The following is a 21,064-nucleotide window of genomic DNA, read 5'->3' as shown; positions in this document are numbered from 1 at the left end:
TAAGAACGACGAGTCAAATGTGAAAGTGAAATCCCAGTCAGTCTATACAAAAGGCACGGACGGGGTTCGAACCCGCGATCTTCGGTTTACGAGACCGACGCCTTACCACTTGGCCACCGCGCCTGCGCCTTGTGAGACGCATACGTTCTATATGACCAGTGAGGTGACCACAAGTCTATCCTTATTGTTGACTGTCGTCACATTGTCTTTCTCTGCAAAAAACAAATAAGCATCAAAGATATCCTCGCCTGGGGGCTTTTTTGGCAGAGGGTGGGAGAGAGTGAGAAAGATCAGATTGACAATCTTTTTTTTTTTTAAATGAATGAGAGTCTTTTTCCAGTGGTGTCGACTTACCTGGGGAAGAAAATGGGAAATGGATTGTTCACCTTTACCTGTATCAAACTCATGCCATTTTTTTGTTTATTTTTTTGGGGCGTGGAAGATCAAAACATGACAAAGCGACTTATTTCAACTAGTAGAAAAGCAAACTCATTGTGAGGAGGGTACGCTTGATATGACCCTGAACATAATCAGACGTGATGTGTGAAATCCAACTGACATGTGAAAGCAGATTCCCTTTCTTTCCATCTGCCTCGTCATCATCTGTAGCTCTGGCTCATCCGCAAGGGGTGCTGGAGCCTATCCTAGCTCACTATGAGTCTGTGCAGACCTGGAACGGATTGCCAGCCAATCACAGGGGACACATAGAAACGAACAACAATTCCGACCTCCGACGTAGACTTTCTATTTTCCATCCCATTTTTTGTTGCGCATATTTTGTGCAGAACAAGTCCTAAAATGATCGGCTTTTTTAAAGACCATAACAATGATATGCAGTTCTGGATAATCAGGTGAAATATTTGAAATGACGCATTCAAATGCTTTTTGATTGACTCTGAGGAGAACACGTGTGGCCAGCCGACGTACAGCGCGAAACAGGACAACAGCCAATGCAGCATGTTGGAGATGCCCCCCTGCTGGGCGGCCCGCCAGCCCGTCGATACGGCGTTTTGATGTCGGATGGAAATTGAGAAGACCCCCCCCCCCCCATTCCGTCACCATCAACAGAGAGAGGGGCTGGAACAGAGAAAAGAGAGGACTAGAAAAGGAAGAACCCTCGACAGATGGAGTCGCTGGTGATTAAAGATGGCGACGGTTTTCACTACGGACCGCGAAGGAGGCTGTCGGAGTCCGACGCCGAAACACGCCGAAGCCCAGAGGAAGCGAAAACGGCAGGTAGGACGTCTGGTTCCTTGGCGGAGCTCGTCGTCGTCCATTGTGTGTCTTGGTGTTGGTGCCACTGCTTTGTCTGGACGGTCATCAAAAGCCCGATGCATCATTTGATGTGAGCGATAAATATGCATCCCATGGAAAGGGCAGCTGGAGACCAAAAACCCTTGATTTCATGGCAGTCTTCAATCCCACCCAAGTCTGACAATGCCCCTTCCTCAGCTTGCTATGATGGACCTTATTAAATCAATTCATCTGTGTGGATCTTTGGCCTGATCAGTGGGAAAATCCAGCGAAATAAATCTGAAATTTGTTCAACCCCCCCGCGTTTAATCCACTCCAAATCGTGGTAGTCATGATATATTCAGGCGGGACAAAGAACATCAGCAGGGCTCCGGCGTATATTTTTGAGCAGGCTAAACAAATATGAAAGATATTTTTTGTCATATTTAAAGATACCTCATTCCAACCCAACAGCGTCCCGAGTCTCAAATGGTTCCGTTGAAGTTATGGGTTTCAGCATTATATTGTTCTGCGTTCAACGTTTTTTTAAGGGAAGACATCTTTGTTTGCTTTCAACGCAGACACGTTCACCAAAAACATCTTTTGTCCAGCCATAGCGGAGATAAGCCTATTTCAGCCGAGGCCTAAACACAAGCGTTCAAACTGGCCCTGACGCAGACAACAAAGGCTTATGAGAAGCCCTATGGGGAGAAAAAAAAACATGGAAGTTGTCTCATTCAAAGGACGTGACGCTTCATTTTCTAACATTTGAAGGCATCTACATGCTTATATAAGAAATAAAACCTGCTTTTTACAACTCGACTATCACTCATTTTGTCATAAAAGCAGATTTTAGCAACCGCTTTCCAGCTATTCATGTTCAGATGTCAAAAAAAAGACTATTAAAACCTGTCATTTGATTTAAAAGAGAAATAACATTGGGATTTAGCTCAATTTTTAAGTCCTGTTGAGAAGTGCTGTTATAAACACACCAAATTTGGAGCTAAATGAATAAAGTTAAATCTAATTTAATCTAAATGATTCATGCCCTACTTCTGTTTCAGGAGCAAATGGATGGAAAGGTCCAATTCTGGCACTTCTCCGTTCTGTCTGGAATTTTCCTATCATGAAAGCAAGATGGACTTTACTTCAACCTGAAGCGTATCTCCAATTTGCTATGGAAACCTCAGAGATTAAGCGTACAACAGAAGGATGCAGAGCAAAGGGATTCATGCTCAAGGTAAAACAGCATTTCAGCGCTTGAAATTCATACGGGTAATTGTGGTACACATACCTGATTTTATGATAAATTATAGATTATCTTTCCTCTCCTATCTGCCTGGAAAATAAACAGGCCTGATCATAAATGTTAGATCGCTTCCATATGTACAATGAGAAACTCTCACTCTGATATGAAACAGAATATCCAATTACACAGCAGACTGAAGTTTAATGTAGTACTTTAATATAACATGTCTCATTAGTCATTAACCACTGCAAAAGGAACTACAAATGATTTACTAGGTAAGCCCAGTTTATTTTATTTCTTCTCCTACTATTCTTGGGTACTATTTTCTAAATTGTCATTTGTCCATGAAGAAGTAAACATCAAAAGTGTTATTTTTTCCAATCTTATTTGTCCTCATTGTAAAATAATTTAGGTTAAAAATTAAGTGCGAACCCCCTTAAGTCATTGGCTGCCATTGATGGTGATAAAAGTGCCAGAGCTGGCTAAAAAATAAACTATTTATGTACAATGAATACACCAAAAGAGGCGTATTTCCACATTCAACACTGAAACTACCAAAACAAATCAACGACCTTCTGTACGTAGTGACAAATCAATTTAAATTCACATCAGAAGGACAAACACCAATTTCAATGAAAGCATTAACTCATTGGCTGCCATTGATGGCCATTGAGGTCCAATCCATATTTTTAAAGCGATCCTTTCTGGGGAACGGACAGTTTAAAGCAAGTTTAACCTGTCTAAACTGGCAGGTAAATATTTTGAACGTGTGAAGAGGCAACTGTGGGAATACGACAATTTATCATGTGAAGAGAATCCCTGCATTTTCTGTTCCTTTTGAGTGTTTTGATCCATATACGCCATCAATTTGGCGATCTCTTATGCTCTTCCAGCTTTTATCCCTGGTGCGGTAGAACTGTGTAGCTGCCAGTTATGTGAGTAGATCTGAGACGGCCTCTTTGGCACCACATTTGCTTCAGACCGTCTCTCTCTCACGGGCTTTAAAGTCAACTGATGACATAATTAAAACTGCCTTGTGGGCTTTGCGCACAACAACACAGGAAATTGCTGCGCAGAGTTAAAAGGAATGCAAAGTGTCTCTTCCTTTGTTGTCAAGTTAACTATGAGCAAATGCTAATAAAACAACAAGACGCCTCATGTAATCATTTTCTGACACATGCCATGCTTTACAACGAGGAATTGATCATGCTGTTAATTAACGTTATTTAGAGTCACGATGTGAGATCATGGTGATTCCCAAATGAACACTTTCATGCTTTAAGGCGTGCGCACGCACATAACTTTTGCTTTTATATAGTAATACTTTTGATTTTTCTTAGTTATTAGTTCCTATAGAGACGTAGCCCAATTCTCCTTTGGATCGGTACATCACTATTGGAGTTGGTGTGTAAAAGACAGGCCTGTCTTGATGAGTGATTTTAACTTTGTTTTTAATTAATAGTCCCTTAAGGAAACACCTGAAAGAGACAACTATAGAAAGTTGGAACGTCAGACTGTCCATTAAGGCAGCACAGGTGGAAACAAATTAAAATGTGCTTTTTCAAAAAAACACTATAAACATTATTAGACAGCATATGCAATGGCTAAAAATGGAGATTGACATTAATAATTAATTTTCAATAGCAACACCTGTAAAAGGGAGATTTAGAAATAAAGCTTTTGATAGGGAGTGATTGACAATAATTTATTTAAAAAATAGACAAACATTGACAAATGATGATAGATAAATGAGATCATTTGATAATGATCTGACATTTATTAGACATTCCTTGAAGGCAAATCCTGCCAGTAAGTAAGAATACAGACTAGTGTAGTATAATTGTGGGCAGCAGCAAGGCTCGTATTGGCCACTAGGGGCACTGTGCACCATCTTGCAGCAGACACATTAGAAGAGAAGAGAGACAGCCATGGAGAGGCTGACAACCACCGACACTCTTCTTTGTTACGCTTAAAAAACTATCTCCGTTCACAACTATGGCACCGTCCGAGACGCCTGATGCTTCCGGGCCAGACGCCCGCTGCGATCCGCGGGGCCGAGAAGGTGAAGTAATTGTCACTTTTGTTTGGGCTACGCACTGACAGCGGAGGAGAGATTGCGCTAGTCGGTCGAAAAAGGGGCGAGGGAGCGATCGAGCGAGCGAGCGAGGGAGGGAAATAAGAGATTAAACGCCAGCGCTGTAATCGCTTCGCTACTCGCTGGAAATTGTGCACGATTACGTTGCAGGAATCGTCCTGCCGGTCGCGGAAGTGTCGGGGACGCTACCGGCCCTCATGCGGACTACTTTACGGGCGGAGGCGGCGGGGACATGTCAGTGGGTGAACAGTGGCACAAAGTTGTGCACTTGTCCGTGTGCCGCCGAGGGGCCTGCTTGCTTGCCGGATCCCAATGTGAGTGTGTGTGGACGCCGAGTTAGTTTCGGGTGCCCTTCCCCCACATTGGCCTTCGCTTTCGCGTCCTTTTTGACATAAATGTGACGAGGTTATCCGAGAAAACGGCGATGAGGCGATCGGGTGATGGATTTTGGTTCTATCTCCCTGTTAGGACCTGCTAATAGTAGATGGATTTTGGTTCTATCTCCCTATCAGGACCTGCTAATGGCATACACCTGTGATGGCAGGTGAAGCAATGTGAAATATCAATGCGCCAAACGAACGGTTCTCGAATGCCATGTATACAGAATTTAGAATAATTATTAGATAAAGACAACACACTTTTGGGGAAATTATTTTCCAAGATTCAATTTAAATAACATTGCACAAGTGAAATCGTCCATCTTGAAATGGATTGGACGTCTATCGCCGTCAATGGCACCATTCCTAGTTGAAATGGATTTGAGGTCTTGGTAGAAAATGATAGAAATGTTTTTTTCTTGAAGTTTATGTGAAAGAAAATATTTATATATTGCCGGGATAGCTTTGTTCAAATTGAAAAACGTCACAAATTCATCAATTTGACAAATGTCTGAATTAACCTTACAAGTTTAATATATAGCGTTTAATATAGTTGTTTGTCTGCCGATTTTGATAATAACGTGTGAAATGCATCACACAATTGAGCGCTGTAATAAACCAAATAAAAAATTCAACTTCACCTTAGGACACCTTTGCATTCATTTTCATGGTATTTATAGCTACTCATTAGTTTTACAGGTAAGGTGACTGTTGCAAACATTATTACGTTTTACTAGCGACACTTTTCAATGCAATTTAGAATCACACCTTGAAGCAACTGAGGTGAAATTCCTTCAATACATTAAACATCACAAAGACAAGTATTTGTTTTTGAACAACCTTTGAAATCATAATGCAGCTATCATAATAAAAAATAATAATGCCGCAGCTAACCCTGCTATGAGGACAACAGACAAGTTATGTCACAAGAATGAATTAAGAGACATTTAACAAGTGATTGTTTCATCATGATTCATTGTTTTGACAAACCTTTGGCTGTTAAAAAAACAATATTTTTTACTCAAGATCGTCCTGTTGCTAGGCAGAAAGTTGCGTTGCTTATGTTGTTGGCCATTTTCAGTTAACGTAATGTTAAAATATAACCCTAATAAAGATGGGTTATCATTTAAACATTCAGTATCTGATGCATTCCTCTTATTTAGCTGAATTAGCTTTTATTTTTCTGTTCATCTCAAAACTGGCCCCTTGAGTATTTAATAAACCAGAAGGCTGACGGTGCAGAATTCTAATAGAAATTGAATGTATACATTGGGAGAATGTTTTGGGTCTGACAAATATTTTTTTCCACCCATACAGGAGTTACTTTGTCGTGGCGTAAGTAGGTGCCTGAATCTAGAGATCGTGTTGTTCTGGCTCCAGAAGGACGTGCTACTTGGATGCTTGGACTATGAGCCTGAGCAGCCAAGGGGGCTTCCTGGTTGATCTGGGGGGCAGCTTCAATGAAGATGCCCCCAGACCTCCAGTCCCAGGGGAAGAGGGCGAACTGGTGCTCACCGAGTTTCACAACGCAGGCTTCCAGTCGTGCAAAAACCTGAAATGCGAGGTGTCTGTGGCCACGCCAAGGCGGCCCGACCTGGATTTGGGCTACGAGCCAGAGGGCAGCGCTTCGCCTACCCCGCCTTACCTGAGATGGGCGGAATCGCTTCACTCTCTCCTGGACGACCAGGACGGCATCCATCTGTTCAGGACCTTCCTCAAGCAGGAAGCGTGCGCCGACCTGCTGGACTTCTGGTTCGCCTGCAGCGGATTCCGCAAACTGGAAGCCCGCGAGGGCAACGACGAGAAGCGACTAAAACTAGCGAAAGCCATCTACAAGAAGTACATCCTGGATAACAACGGCATCGTTTCCAGGCAGATCAAACCGGCGACCAAGTCTTACATCAAAGATTCCGTCATGAAGCTACACATCGATCCGGCCATGTTCGACCAGGCTCAGACCGAGATCCAGGCCACCATGGAAGAAAACACCTACCCTTTATTCCTAAAATCGGATATATATTTAGAACACGCGCAGGCGGGGGGCGAAAGTCCCAAGATCTACGCAGATCAAAGTCCAATCTCTGGAACGACGAAGAACCTGACCGGTTATTTGCCCACGTTAAACGAGCACGAAGAGTGGAGGTGCGACCAGGAGTCGGAAGAACCATCTGAATGTGACCTCTTACCCAGCAGCAGACTCACTCATAGGCTGCTTACCGAGACGCCGTCGCATCGCACCGCGGGAAGATTTAACGAAGAGTACAGGTAACTCCTCTCCGCTTCATTTTTTTTCCTCCCCTTTAGCGTTTCTCTGCTAACTGCTGAATTGTAAATAACCCCCTCTTGCCACCTTTTTAGAGCTTCCCAAAATGTGAGATGAAGTGTGTAGGGGGAGATAAGAGGCAGATGGTGCATGAAGAATTCCAAGTACTTTTGTTGGGCGGATGAGGAGGCTTCAGGGGAGATTTCACTCCTAAGTCAGAGGCAGCTTCATTTTCTGCCACTTTGGGCCAAGTGTGCTACTGTTGACAAGCTCTTCAATATAGTGTACAACTTATCTGCACTAATATCAAAGCTTTCATTAGGATGGTATAGTTCCAAACGTAGCCAATGCTGCGAGACACGAGAAAAAAACACATTCCATCAGACTCCACCCTTTCCATTTTGCAGCAACGTTCTAGTTTCTCTTCTCGGTATCGTCTCAAATACAATGAAAAATGACCAAATAAACATCACTTGCCGTTGATGCCGCTACGTTTGATCTCTTCTGCAATACGGTTTGCCTCCATGAAAGGGCGAAAATAGCTCTGGCGTACCCCAAATGCCGCATTAGCCATGGTTTTAGCATATTAGCTCAGAATTCTGCTGTCCTATCGATCCATCATTGGATTGGATAACTTTATTCATCCCGTATTCGGGGAATTTCGTTGTCACAGTAGCAAGAGGGTGAGGATGGAGAAATAGAAAAGGCATTTTAGACATAAATAGATGGGTAATAAGTAAGTTAATAAATAAATACATGAATAAATATATAAATATATATATATATATATATATATATATATATATATATATATATATATATACATACACACACACACATATATATATATAAGCACATATATACATACATACACATAGATACACATACGTTCCATGTACATAGGAAAACCTGACTTAAATAATTACTAGTTTTTTTTGTAAGAATGAAACACGGGAATGTTAAAAACTAATAAACTGCGCAGTGAAACAAACACGTTCCATCTGCAGACTTGCATCAAGAACACAACCAAGGCAAGTGATGGTAAATCAATATGGATATCATTTGAAATCTGAGCCATAGTGCAAAAAAGAAAAATAGATCTGCTCATCACACCGCTGCAGTATGCGTCCACACTTCTGTCATGTATAAATAATATAAAGACAGGAGTAAAGGTGCGATCACGTGCAAGAATTGATCAGCTTGGGCGCTGTACATAAAGACTCCTCTTGCCTTTTTCTATTGACCTTTTAGTTCTTTCTGTAAAGCTCACCTTTCTTCTCATAATTCCCCCATGTCCCCTTATTTCATGCAGCGTACTCTGCCGTTGCATACATTTCCATTATTAAGTCCGTGGAAGCTGAAGGAATTAGCCGCTTGCAAAAAGGTTTCTCATTGAGCCTCTTTCTCTCTGGGATGCGTGTGCATTCTAAACAGGGAGCGAGCAGCCCAGTTGAATGCTTTTGGGACTTCCGATGTGAATAAAAAAAGACGATGTTGAACATCTATAATTCATGTGCGAGTCGGGTTGTCAGAAGTATTCTTGGCAATGTCGAGCGTGGCGGATGTGAGTGATGTCAAATATGTCTCCATGTTCAATATGTGCAACACTCGGTTTGGTGAAATTTCACATGGGTTGTCTAAGAAATGTTGCTCGGTATTCAATTCTAAAGTACTTTTAATTACATCGATTGGAACATTTTTCTGAAGACATTGGGCAAGGATGCAGGACAGACTTAAGTAGGATTAGTAAAAAAAAAATCCAACATACATATATATATATATATATATATATATATATATATATATATATATATAGGTGCGTCTTACAAATTAACCAACTCGTGCATTCCTAAAATATATATATATATATTTTAGGAATGCACGAGTTGGTTAATTTGTAAGACGCACCTACTTGGCCAGTTTCCAATACAGAACCTTGAGGTACGCCCTTATTAATTATTCTCTCTTTTGCAGACATGCGCCTGGTCGGGATTCTGCCGACCGCTACTACGCCAACGCAGGTCACGCATTGGCTCCAGCCACCAGCGCTAACGACAGCGAGCAGCAGAGCTTGTCCAGTGAAGCCGACACGCTTTCGCTCACTGACAGCAGCGTGTACGTATTTTGTTTTCAGCTTCTTGAAACAAAAACACTCCATCGAATATGGAAGATGTTTTTTTCCCCAGCTCCGACTTGATTTTTTATTATTGTGACTACTTCTGAATATTTTGTTTATTCCAGAGATGGCATCCCACCGTACCGATACCACAAACCTCATCGGCGCGAGATGCACGAGAGCGCCCGGGCGAACGGGCGCGTGCCGCTGCCTCTGATCCCCGTGAGTTATTCATGGGTTAGCTCCGCCATCCTCCTCCATCTCCATTTCTTTCAACTGTCTGTCTCTGCCGTATTTGTCTATCCACGTGTGCCCCTGGAGGTGGTGCATATTTAACATGTGTACGCGATGAGGCCCGTGAGGGAGCGTAAGAATAGTGGCGAGGAGAAAGCTGTCTAAACGGAGCTCACCCGCGCCGGAGCAGACGAGAAGGCTCCCCCCCTTGTGACAGCCGGATGCCTCCCTCTCGTACAGATGAGGTGGCTGACTCTGGCTAGAAGCTAATTAGGCTGGCCAGTGTCGAGGTGGTGTGATTTGACTGCATTTTACTGCGATTATCCTCCCTCATGCTCAAGTCTCCAATTAAAGGCTAGGGGGCCAATCACATCCTTTTGTGTGGCCGGCGTAAGGCGTAATTTCACGCTTCTTGCTATAATAACAAATTGCAGATTGGCCTCATTTCTAGAAATGCTAAGATATCGCAAGAATTATTTTTTACTTGCATGATTTTTTCAAACGTACAATGCAAAAATGAGTTTGATACTCCTAAAAGAATCATCATGGATTGACTGATTTTACGAATTACCAAATCAGATTGTATGTACATTTATTTACATTTCTCAAAGACTCTAAGCTGTTCTCAGTTCCTCGTTTGGTCTAAATAGTATTAAATTTTTCATGATAATAAAAAATGTTTTGCATAGGATGCGTAACTCAAGAGGCCATTTTTTCGTGATTTGAGATTAGAGATCCAACCTATAAATGGTCCTTTTTAAAATTGACCAGTTCATCCTATTTCTTTCAACGCAAGATTATTGCTTTGTGAGATTAAAAATTCATGGGAGAAATATTTTGTTTTAGACAATTCTGCTGAAGCTTCCGAACTAAAAGTAGGTACTAAAGTCGTGATATTCTTCCTCTCCTCAGCGCACCAACAGGATTCCGAAAGACATCCACGTGGCTCCAGAACGCTTTGCAGCAGACCTGATCCTCCGCCTGGAGGGCGTCCTGAGAGAGAGGGAGACCGAGGAGCGACTCAGGAGGCTCCGACTGGTATGTCTCTTCCTCTCTCGTCCACTTAAAAAAATGCCGTTCCTTCGCCTCACCACGTGAAACCCATTCGCACAATGGGAAGCGTGTTGTGTATTCAAACGTACGAGAGGATAACTCTAAAAGCCTTCAAGAAATCAATTCCGGACTACAAAACACACTGCACTGCCTGAATTACACAAAATGAAAGAATAAAAATAGATCTATACGCCACATCTGACTATAAATCTGAGCCTCAATAAGGGATATTTAAATATAAAGAACTCCTAACTGTAAAAAAAAGGCAAAGACAAAATGGACAGTCATCTTAAAAATCCCTTTTCTAGCATCTGACGTACTCGACTCACTGTTGTAGCAAACAATTGCAATTTGTCCTTTTTCAGACCAAAACAAAGTCCAAAAGCTTAAACTGTTCTTCTGTAATGGGATCAAGACGTCGGAGAGATAAAAAAAAAAATCCAATAGTTTGTCCACGCTGCACGAAAGGCACCAGTCAATGTGTTCAAGATTTCAAAGAAAAGCTCAATGGAATTAATGAGGCCAGCTATTACGAGTAGTCTTTTCAAAAAATAATAAAATAACAGCATGACATGAATCGGTTCGAGCTTCGGCCTGTGGGCGATCTGGCTTTGTGCGCCAATCAGATGGAGCACCTGCGCTTGTAAGCCGGGAACAGAGCGGCGGCGGTTTGATGTCACTTGAACGCCGATCAAGTGTTTGGCGCCAGTGAAACGAGGCTCAGTACGCCGAGCCAAGAGTTTGCTTTTGCTTTGCTTTGCTTTGGATTTGAATGAAAAGAAGAAGCCAATGAAAACACGCTAACGGCTGCCTTAGCCTTGGATGCTGCAGGATTCAACTTCACAGTCTTCTCTTTGCCCTCAGTCTTCTGCACAAATACAACTCACCAATACAAAATTACAGCTGCTTCAGAACATGCACGTCTTCAGTATTTTGAGTGAATCAGAATTTCTGGTCCATAAAATTGCCTTTGAAATGACAAACTTAAACACGTTTAGTTTAAATACAGTGCCTTTAGTTGTGGACGCTTTAGAATTACTATACTGCAAAAATATTAGTGGCAATTTTGGCAAATACAAGCGCATTTTCATTAGGGCAGGTCTGTATATGTAATTTTTGGGGGGGGTCCCGGTGACAAAAGTCTGCCATCTTGTGGAGAAAATGGCTCTAATTCTCCAAATTCCATATTTACTGTATTTTCTCGCCGATTTTTCGCTCCAAAAAATGCTGACTGAATTGAGGGTACAGCTTATATGCGCATAAATTAGACTTGACATGCACAAAATACCATAACCCAAGACGATGTGGCCGATACGGTCATTAATTTCAAAATAGAGAAAAGATAATTCATTTTGTGTGATGATTTTTCTTAAGATTTTCCCTTCAAAATAACACATTTGTACTCCCTATAAAAGCATGAATATGGAGGTGAAAATTGTGAATCAGGGGGCGGCTTATACGAGAGAAATTGTAAAATTCAACGATTTTTAAGGCAATTTCAAGGGTGCGTTTTTTGTGAAGGTCGTTATATGCGAGAAAATTCGGTAAGTATTCAAAGATTTGTTCAGTTTGATTTATTTAGTAAGAGACATTGTTCAAGGTGCACCACAGTAAATAAATCAAATTAGCAGTGAAACAGAAGAATAGTAAAACAAGAATTTAGTCAGTGAGGATTATTTTTTTTAATGAAGCAGCAGTTGAGCAATGCTTATTAAATGTAACTCATTATCTTCCATTGAAGTTAAAGCAGCTCTAAGAATGAACTTTTTTAACAGTGCCTTTGACATGCAAAAATGAATAAAATGCATAAATAAACAACCTTCCTACTATTCTAATGGCTTCAAATGTATTGCATAATGCAGCATTCTTTTTTTGGGGACCAATAGGAAGAGGAGGCGGACGTTCAGCCGGCAAATTACAGCGACTACTACGGCGCCTTCTTGAGAGACGCCCACGAGGAGAACCCAGAGAGCATCCTGGACGAGCACGTCCAACGGGTCATGAAAACCCCGGGCTGCCAATCCCCCGGAACGGGCCGCCACTCGCCCAAGTCCCGCTCGCCAGAGGCTTGTAAAGGGACGGCGCTCCCTTGGGGGGCTCCGGGGAAACACGCATGCAAGCACGCTGTCAAGGGCGAGCCGGGTCACCACTACAAACATCATGCTCACCAAGCGGAGTCAACCTGGGGCGCCGGATCCGCAAACACGGACTGTGCAACTTTTGGGTATGTATGTATACTGGCTGCCATTGACTGCACTAGATGTCCTATCTCTTTTTACTCTAGTGGGCCTAAATGTGTGCAGTCACACCCTGCAGTCCCAGTTTTTATGAATTGGACATCTGTTGTCATCAATGGATTTTTTTTTCTAGAGTTATCCAATTTTTTATTTTTTTATTTAAATATTAAAGAGTGAATTTCTCTAATTATTTTAATAGCACCATTAATAAAACAATCTTTATTCAGAGTTAAATTAATATTTTTAAATGAATATACCTTTTTAAATATCTTATCTAATTTATTTTTAAATGAATAAAAAAATGATTGTGATTTTCTCACAGACAAGGTTTGTTTTAAATGCATTTTTAATGCTCCTTTTTTTCCCACAAATTAGTGTTATTGGTGGCCATAACAGTAGAGCTTGTTTTGATTTTTTAAATGTGATTTTATTATTTTTCATTTAGTTCATCCTTATATACAAGTTTTGCTTTAATATGTAAAAATTGTCATATATATTTGAGACATTTTTTAGAGAATAACAATAGCCAAAATAGTCACTTTCTCTTTCAAAGGCTAATCTTCTTCTTCCCCAAATACACCATTTTTGCAGGAACAAAAGTGGTGCCCCGTGTAGACGGGCGATCAAACGTGGAGAGGAAGCAACAGTTCCTCCAGAAGACACGGAGAAGAAGCAGAAGATCCTCCTGTGGCTCATGGAAGGACAGAAGGAGATGATGCGACACAAAAGGAGCCCGTACGGGTCAGTCACATCACTTTTTTTTTTTACTGTGAAGATTTCCTCATGTTAAAAATGGTTAAATCTCAGGAGCACCGCCGGCTCCAGAAAGGGGACGGGCCACGCTGGCATCCAGCCGTCCCATCCTTTCATCCAGGACCCCACCATGCCCCCCAACCCGGCCCCGAGCCCGCTCATCCAGCTGGAGGAGGTCCGGCGGAGGCTGGCGGAGGAGAAGATGATCATGTCTGGAACGGTGCAGCCCAAACAGCGGTGAGAGAATTTACCGACGACGATAGGCGTCCAATCGTGGGACGCTTTTTATCCTTCTCTGAATTTAAATGAGTCAGTCGCTATTAGATGTCCATTCCGTTTAAACTGGGAAGGATGAACCGCATTTTTTTATTTTCCTTATAAGCATTAGCATACCGATTGTAGTCATAAATAACATGATTTTAAAGGACACATTTGATTGATTTATTTAAACTCTTGATTTCTGTAGCCCAACATAAACAGGGCTGAACACTTTTTAATACTGTACCAAAGCCTGTCCGCCACTAGATGGCAAAAGCAAGCTTCAAAATATGTTGCAACCATCATTTCTGAAATTTATACATATTTTTATTGAGCGGCAGTTCAGACTCAATCAATTAACATTGAAATGAAAGACAATCGTCAAGGTGGATTCGTGTTTTCTCATCAAAGCAGCGCTAGTGTAGCACTTTTACAGTATTTTGTCATTATTTTCAGTAAAAAGACACTACTAATGAAAAATGTAAATTCTATATGGGAAGCTAAAATAGGCCATAACGTGAAATTGCCACAATAGAAGCCTTTTGAGCGAGGTGACGATGAAGGCGGAGCCCGTGTCTAACCAAGATGGTGCTTGTTGGCATCCTCCAGGTATGTGATGGAGGTGATCCAGCGGGGTCGCGCCACACTCAGGACTCCTCTGCTCCCGCCGCTCAGCGTGGTGCCCGCCGTGTCGGAGTCCGAGCTCTCCGAGCCCGAGTATGTCCGCCCATGCCTCCAGTTTACTGGCCTTCACCCCTTTCACAATGCTCATCACTGCACCTTTGTCACCGTCATATCGAACGTATAGAACACGCTGACCTCTCGTCAACAATACAACAATAGACGAAGCTATATCAAACTTTAAACATTATTATTAGTTAATACCATTTGGCTTTTAAAAAAAAAATCTTAATGAATAAAATAGACATCAATTTAAAAATCACAAACATTTTGCTCATTTTACACAATTTACCTAAATTGTATGTTGTTATAATGACTAAATGAAAATAAAATGCAGTATATATTTTTAATATTTTATGTACTCGCGGTCTATAGGTTTCCAAAAATGTCATTTTTGTCCTTTGTTAACATAGAAAATGTGAAAATATTAATATAAAAGTAATTAAATCCTTTCCCGACATGTTTTTTTCTGATAAAAAAACATTAACATTTTTCTAATCATTCAAATACATTTTCGCATGTTTTTAAATATTATTAGTTTATACCATTTGGATTAAAAAAATATGAAAATTGAAATGAAAAAAAAACTTAATGAATAATATAGTCATCAATTTAAAATCACAAACATTTTGCTCATTTTACACAATTTACCTAAATTGTATGTTGTTCTAATTACCAAATGAAAATTAATTACAGTATATATTTTTTATATTTTATGTCCTCACGATCTATAGGTTTTAAAAAAATATAATTTTTGTCCTTTGTTAACATAGAAAATGTAAAAATATGAATTTAAAGGTAATTAAAACCTCTCCCGACACGTTTTTTTTAATCAGAAAAAACACACAAACTAATACAGACCATTACAAAACAAATCAAATTATTATATTTTTCCACCCAAAAAATTCAAACAGAAAATATCTTCACTTTTAGCGCAGTTGTTTCCTTAACTTACCCATTGATAAACTAGTCACGTGTTCCTCCACGTTTCGTTTCATTAATTCCGTGACTAGCGCCGGTGACTGCCTTTAACTGCCAATGAGCGTCTTTCTTCATGTTTCTCATTTGCTAAAATGGCCTCCAGGGAAATGCGTCGCTTTGGCAAGCTTGTGACGTCTTGCGAGCCTTTTCCCGTGAATTGCCCATTAGTAAGCTGGTTCTCCGCCAAGAACATCCTTCACCTTGTTTTCTTTTCTCCATTCAGCACACTTCCATACCTTTTGCACAATGCCGTTATCGCGCATTGTCATTGCCTCGTCGAGCAAACTGTCCCTGAGCCGCATGTGTTTTGATGCGTCCCCGCAGGCACAAAGCGGCTAAAAAGCAAGCGAGCGACGGCATGACCGTGGCGTACTACTTCTGCGGGGAACCCATACCCTACAGGACGTCCGTCAAGGGGCGGCTGGTGACGCTCGGCCAGTTTAAAGAGCTGCTGACCAAGAAGGGAAACTACAGGTCAGTCTCAACTCCAACCAAACTACCCTATTTTTCGGTTTATTCGTCGCACCTGAGTATAAGGCGCACCAGCCAAATAGGAGGAAAAAAATGTCGCATTTTGCATTTTAGGTAGGGCCATTTTTTACTTGATCAGAAATCAAGAATAGACTATACTTTAAAGTAAAAATAGTCAAATGGAGAAGAGCGGGCTAAATATACTAGTTAAAGTAGCGTTTAGAGTTTTTGGGGATAATTTAGTACTTTTTTATTTATTTGTCTGTTTGTTTGTTGTTATTTGTGTACTTCGTTGTGAAAGCTTTAAATCTCATTACACCTGTATGACAATAAAATTCAATTTAATAACTATAGCCTAAAAAACTGTTGTCAGAGAGAAAAAAAACATACCGTATTTTCTCGCATATTAGCCGCCTGTGCGTACCCTTAAAATCGTTAAATTTTACAATTTGTCTCGTATAAGATGCCACCTGATTCACAATTTTCACCTCCATATTCATGGTGTTAATAGAGAGTACACATGTGTTACTTTGAAGGGAAAATCTTAAGAAAAATCATCGCACGTTGTATTTCTGAGATACTGTATTATTTGAGAGTATCGTCTGCTGGATTGCACATTCCGAAACGGTGTTGCCTCCACGTAGACAAATTCAAAAAGGAAGTCAAGTGAGCAGTACAACCAGGAAGTGTTTCTGTAGGGGTCTAGTTTGTCATCCCGAGGTAAGATGGCGGCTCCCTGAGCGAGCAATGGAAGGCACAAGTGAGTTATTTGAAATTTTATGCCAGATATGGTTTTATTTTATTTTTAAAAATAATTTCATTCATAGATGTCAAAATAAAAATTTTAAGCTTTTTTTCTGTTCAGAGGAGAGTAAAAAAAAATCAATAATCATGTGTGTCAGGGTTAATATCTCATCTCAAATTTGCATACGAAACAGAAAAAAAATCGAAAATATACTTGGCCAAATTTATAAAGATGGTTAAAAAAATGAAGTTGATGTCTATTGCTGTCCGTGAATGAGTTAAACACTTGTGGAAAAAGCACCTTCTGTATTATTTCTTGTTTTTATTATTATTTATATTGTATTGTTTCTTTATTTAGGTATTATTTCAAGAAGGTGAGCGACGAGTTTGACTGTGGGGTGGTTTTTGAGGAAGTGCACGAGGACGATGCCACGCTGCCAATCTTCGAGGAGAAGATCATTGGCAAAGTGGAAAAGATTGACTGATCGGTAGAAGGCGAACTGGAAGTGAGTGGAGAGCAAAAGACGAAGTGCGTTGTAGCTTTGTAAAGTTTACTGACGGAAAAGCGCTGCGATTTCTTTTTTTTTTTACGCTGTTCTAATCACTTTCTACAGTCAAAACACAATGTGCGTCTTTTTTATATGTATCCATACCAGGTGTGTACAGTTTGTGGTAACAAATAGGGTTTTATAACTATTTAACTATTTAAAAATTTGCTACATATTGAAGTCACCCCAATGAAGACGATCACAGTCCTTTGAAAAGGGATTATATTGATGACTTTATTTTTCCATGCCACTTAAAAGTTGATTATTATTTTTGGGGGGAGATTTTAGTTGTGAGGTTTTGTTCCTCCGTTGTAATGTATTTTTTATTTTTATTTTTTTTAGGGCCGGGCTTATTGTAGCAAGTCAATGGTCAGGGTATGATATTTCCTAAAAAAAATTAAAAAATTATAATTTTTATTTTTAATTAATATTAGGCCATTTCTTTTCATTTCAAGTCTTAGTCAAATTGCCTCCAACAGATAGGATGAAAAATGATTTGAACATCTATGCAAGCTGCTTTCAAATGATCATTTTAAAGGCAAAATGTGTGATATGGAATTGGATATCTTAACCTGACAGATCATATCATAACAGCATTTTTTTTTGAATGAAGGCATATTCCAGCAGCATAAATTCAGTGCCTCTCCTTCTGGTGACTGGAAGGATTGCGTTTCTGTTTAAAAACGGGATCGCACGAGCAATGGTTTGTATAATTTCATGCTCATTGGTAAGGCTTGTTGAATTTCGTAGCATTTCGATGCAAAGCTCGTGAATGTACACGCTAAAAACATCCGGAAACGTGCAACTTCGGCTCGACTTAAGGGGTTTTTTAATTTATTTTTTTTAATACAACTTGAGGTTCTTCCCACTTGTCCACCACTAACGTTAGACCACTAAGATGTTGCCGTGGCAACAACCGAGCCTTTTTCTCTTGAGGATAAGCCGGCGTAGCGTGATATGATTTTTGAAACTGTTTCTTTGAAGATTTGTGATACATACTTCTAATATGGGAGAGCTCGTTCTAAATGATACGTTGAGGTTTGTAAGTGGGAATTTGTCTTGGATAGGACGTGAAATTTAAAAAAAAAGACTCAAAATGTCGTTGGAGGCTTCATTCGGGTAGGTGTCCAACTCACGTGGACCTTAAAGTGTGGTTTGGTGTGTCTCAGCTGGGGTGGATTGAATGTGGATATTTAGTTGCAGTGTAAAGCTAATATATTGGTCATCTTTTAATTTATGGATGTCATTTTGCTTTTGTTCAGCTATTTCAGAGGGGTTTTATTTTCAAGCCCCAAAAATGTCGTTCAAATGTATAAAGTGACATCAAAGTGCCTTGATTATCATCATTATCACTATTATTATGGGTATTATGATGGTTGTTTGTATGTAAATATGTGCAACATGAAGTGTCATTAGACAGTCAACATAACCTCGAAAGAGAGAGCAGAAAAAAGGTACCCTGGGTAATAAAAACATGCAATAAACCAACAGTATGCAGTATGATTAGATGATCACATTACTATACAGGATATTTTTTATAGGCAAAAAGAAGGCTTACAATACATGGTCATTTTTTCAAGAAAAGGGGCTTGTTATACATGGTCATTTTTTAAGAAAAAAATCCCTTACTAGTATAGATGGTCATTTTTTAAAAAGAAAAAAGCCTTACTATACATGGTCATATTTTAAAAAGAAAAAAGCCTTCGTACACAAGGTTATTTTTTAAATAAAAAAGCCTTACTATACATGGTAAGTTTTAAAGAAAAAAGCCTTAGTATACTATGTCGTTTTTTAAGAAAAACAGCTTTACTATACTATGTTGTTTTTTTTAAGAAAAAAGCCTTACTATACTATGTTGTTTTTTTTTAAAAGCCTTACTATACTATGTCGTTTTTTTAAAGAAAAAAAGCCTTACTATACTGTCTTTTTTAAAGAAAAAAAGCCTTACTATACTATGTCGTTTTTTTAAGAAAAACAGCTTTACTATACTATGTCATTTTTTTAAGAAAAAAGCCTTACTATACTATGTCGTTTTTTAAAGAAAAAAGCCTTACTATACTATGTCGTTTTTTAAGAAAAAAGCCTTACTATACTATGTCGTTTTTAAGAAAAAAAAGCCTTACTATACTATGTCGTTTTTTTAATGAAAAAAAGCCTTACTATACTGTGTTTTTTATGAAAAAAAAGCCTTACTATACTGTGTCGTTTTTAAGAAAAAAGCCTTACTATACTATGTCGTTTTTTAAGGAAAAAAGCCTTACTATACTATGTCGTTTTTTAAGAAAAAAGCCTTACTATACTATGTCGTTTTTTTTAAAGCCTTACTATACTATGTCGTTTTTTTAAAGAAAAAAAGCCTTACTATACTATGTCGTTTTTTAAAGAAAAAAAGCCTTACTATACTATGTCGTTTTTTAAGAAAAACAGCTTTACTATACTATGTCGTTTTTTTAAGAAAAAAGCCTTACTATACTATGTCGTTTTTTAAAGAAAAAAGCCTTACTATACTATGTCGTTTTTTAAGAAAAAAGCCTTACTATACTATGTCGTTTTTTAAGAAAAAAAAGCCTTACTATACTATGTCGTTTTTTAATGAAAAAAAGCCTTACTATACTGTGTTTTTTATGAAAAAAAAAGCCTTACTATACTGTGTCGTTTTTTAAAGAAAAAAGCCTTACTATACTATGTCGTTTTTTAAAGAAAAAAGCCTTACTAAACTATGTCGTTTTTTAAGAAAAAAGCCTTACTATACTATGTCGTTTTTTAAAGAAAAAAGCCTTACTATACTATGTCGTTTTTTAAGAAAAAAGCCTTACTATACTATGTCGTTTTTTTTAAAGCCTTACTATACTGTCTTTTTTTTAAAGAAAAAAAGCCTTACTATGCTATGTCGTTTTTTAAAGAAAAAAAGCCTTACTATACTATGTCGTTTTTTAAGAAAAACAGCTTTACTATACTATGTCGTTTTTTTAAGAAAAAAGCCTTACTATACTATGTCGTTTTTTTTAAAGCCTTACTATACTGTCTTTTTTTTAAAGAAAAAAAGCCTTACTATGCTATGTCGTTTTTTAAAGAAAAAAAGCCTTACTATACTATGTCGTTTTTTAAGAAAAACAGCTTTACTATACTATGTCGTTTTTTTAAGAAAAAAGCCTTACTATACTATGTCGTTTTTTTAAGAAAAAAGCCTTACTATACTATGTCGTTTTTTTAAGAAAAAAGCCTTACTATACTATGTCGTTTTTTTAAGAAAAAAGCCTTACTATACTATGTCGTTTTTTTAAGAAAAAAGCCTTACTATACTATGTCGTTTTTTTTAAAGCCTTACTAAACTATGTCGTTTTTTTAAAGAAAAAAAGCCTTACTATACTATGTCGTTTTTTAAAGAAAAAAAGCCTTACTATACTATGTCGTTTTTTAAGAAAAACAGCTTTACTATACTATGTCGTTTTTTTAAGAAAAAAGCCCTACTCTGCTATGTCGTTTTTTAAAGAAAAAAGCCTTACTATACTATGTCGTTTTTTAAGAAAAAAGCCTTACTATACTATGTCGTTTTTTAAGAAAAAAAAGCCTTACTATACTATGTCGTTTTTTAATGAAAAAAAGCCTTACTATACTGTGTTTTTTTATGAAAAAAAAGCCTTACTATACTGTGTCGTTTTTTAAAGAAAAAAGCCTTACTATACCATGTCGTTTTTTTAAGAAAAAAGCCTTACTAAACTATGTCGTTTTTAAGAAAAAAGCCTTACTATACTATGTCGTTTTTTAAGG

The 21,064-nt window shown here is 38.9% G+C and overlaps 1 protein-coding gene and 1 non-coding gene across 4 annotated transcripts; one reads left to right on the top strand and one right to left on the bottom strand.

Annotated features, from left to right (window-relative positions):
- Positions 1–51: 51 nt before the first annotated feature.
- Positions 52–123, bottom strand: trnat-cgu (transfer RNA threonine (anticodon CGU)). Its single transcript has one exon. It is a non-coding gene; the product is annotated as a tRNA-Thr (tRNA).
- Positions 124–722: 599 nt separating this feature from the next.
- Positions 723–18,783, top strand: axin1 (axin 1). 3 transcript variants are annotated; one of them, XM_077619564.1, is made up of 12 exons: positions 723–1,236; positions 2,298–2,473; positions 6,272–7,219; positions 9,192–9,332; positions 9,459–9,555; positions 10,480–10,605; positions 12,507–12,844; positions 13,449–13,598; positions 13,665–13,847; positions 14,478–14,585; positions 15,855–16,004; positions 17,104–18,783. In XM_077619564.1, the coding sequence occupies exons 3-12, from the start codon at positions 6,363–6,365 to the stop codon at positions 17,228–17,230; spliced, it is 2,277 nt and encodes a 758-aa protein (XP_077475690.1). In that variant the 5' UTR covers positions 723–1,236; positions 2,298–2,473; positions 6,272–6,362; the 3' UTR covers positions 17,231–18,783. The 3 variants fall into 3 exon arrangements, with proteins under 3 accessions (XP_077475690.1, XP_077475688.1, XP_077475691.1); XM_077619562.1 differs by lacking the exons at positions 723–1,236; positions 2,298–2,473 and adding an exon at positions 4,338–4,544; XM_077619565.1 differs by lacking the exons at positions 723–1,236; positions 2,298–2,473 and adding an exon at positions 4,704–4,891.
- Positions 18,784–21,064: the final 2,281 nt, after the last annotated feature.

The sequence above is a fragment of the Stigmatopora argus genome, chromosome 14 (genome assembly GCF_051989625.1).
Source record: "Stigmatopora argus isolate UIUO_Sarg chromosome 14, RoL_Sarg_1.0, whole genome shotgun sequence".
Taxonomy (NCBI): domain Eukaryota; kingdom Metazoa; phylum Chordata; class Actinopteri; order Syngnathiformes; family Syngnathidae; genus Stigmatopora; species Stigmatopora argus.
The sequence above is the reverse complement of the archived record's forward strand: the minus strand, read 5'-3'. Positions and strand labels throughout refer to the sequence as shown.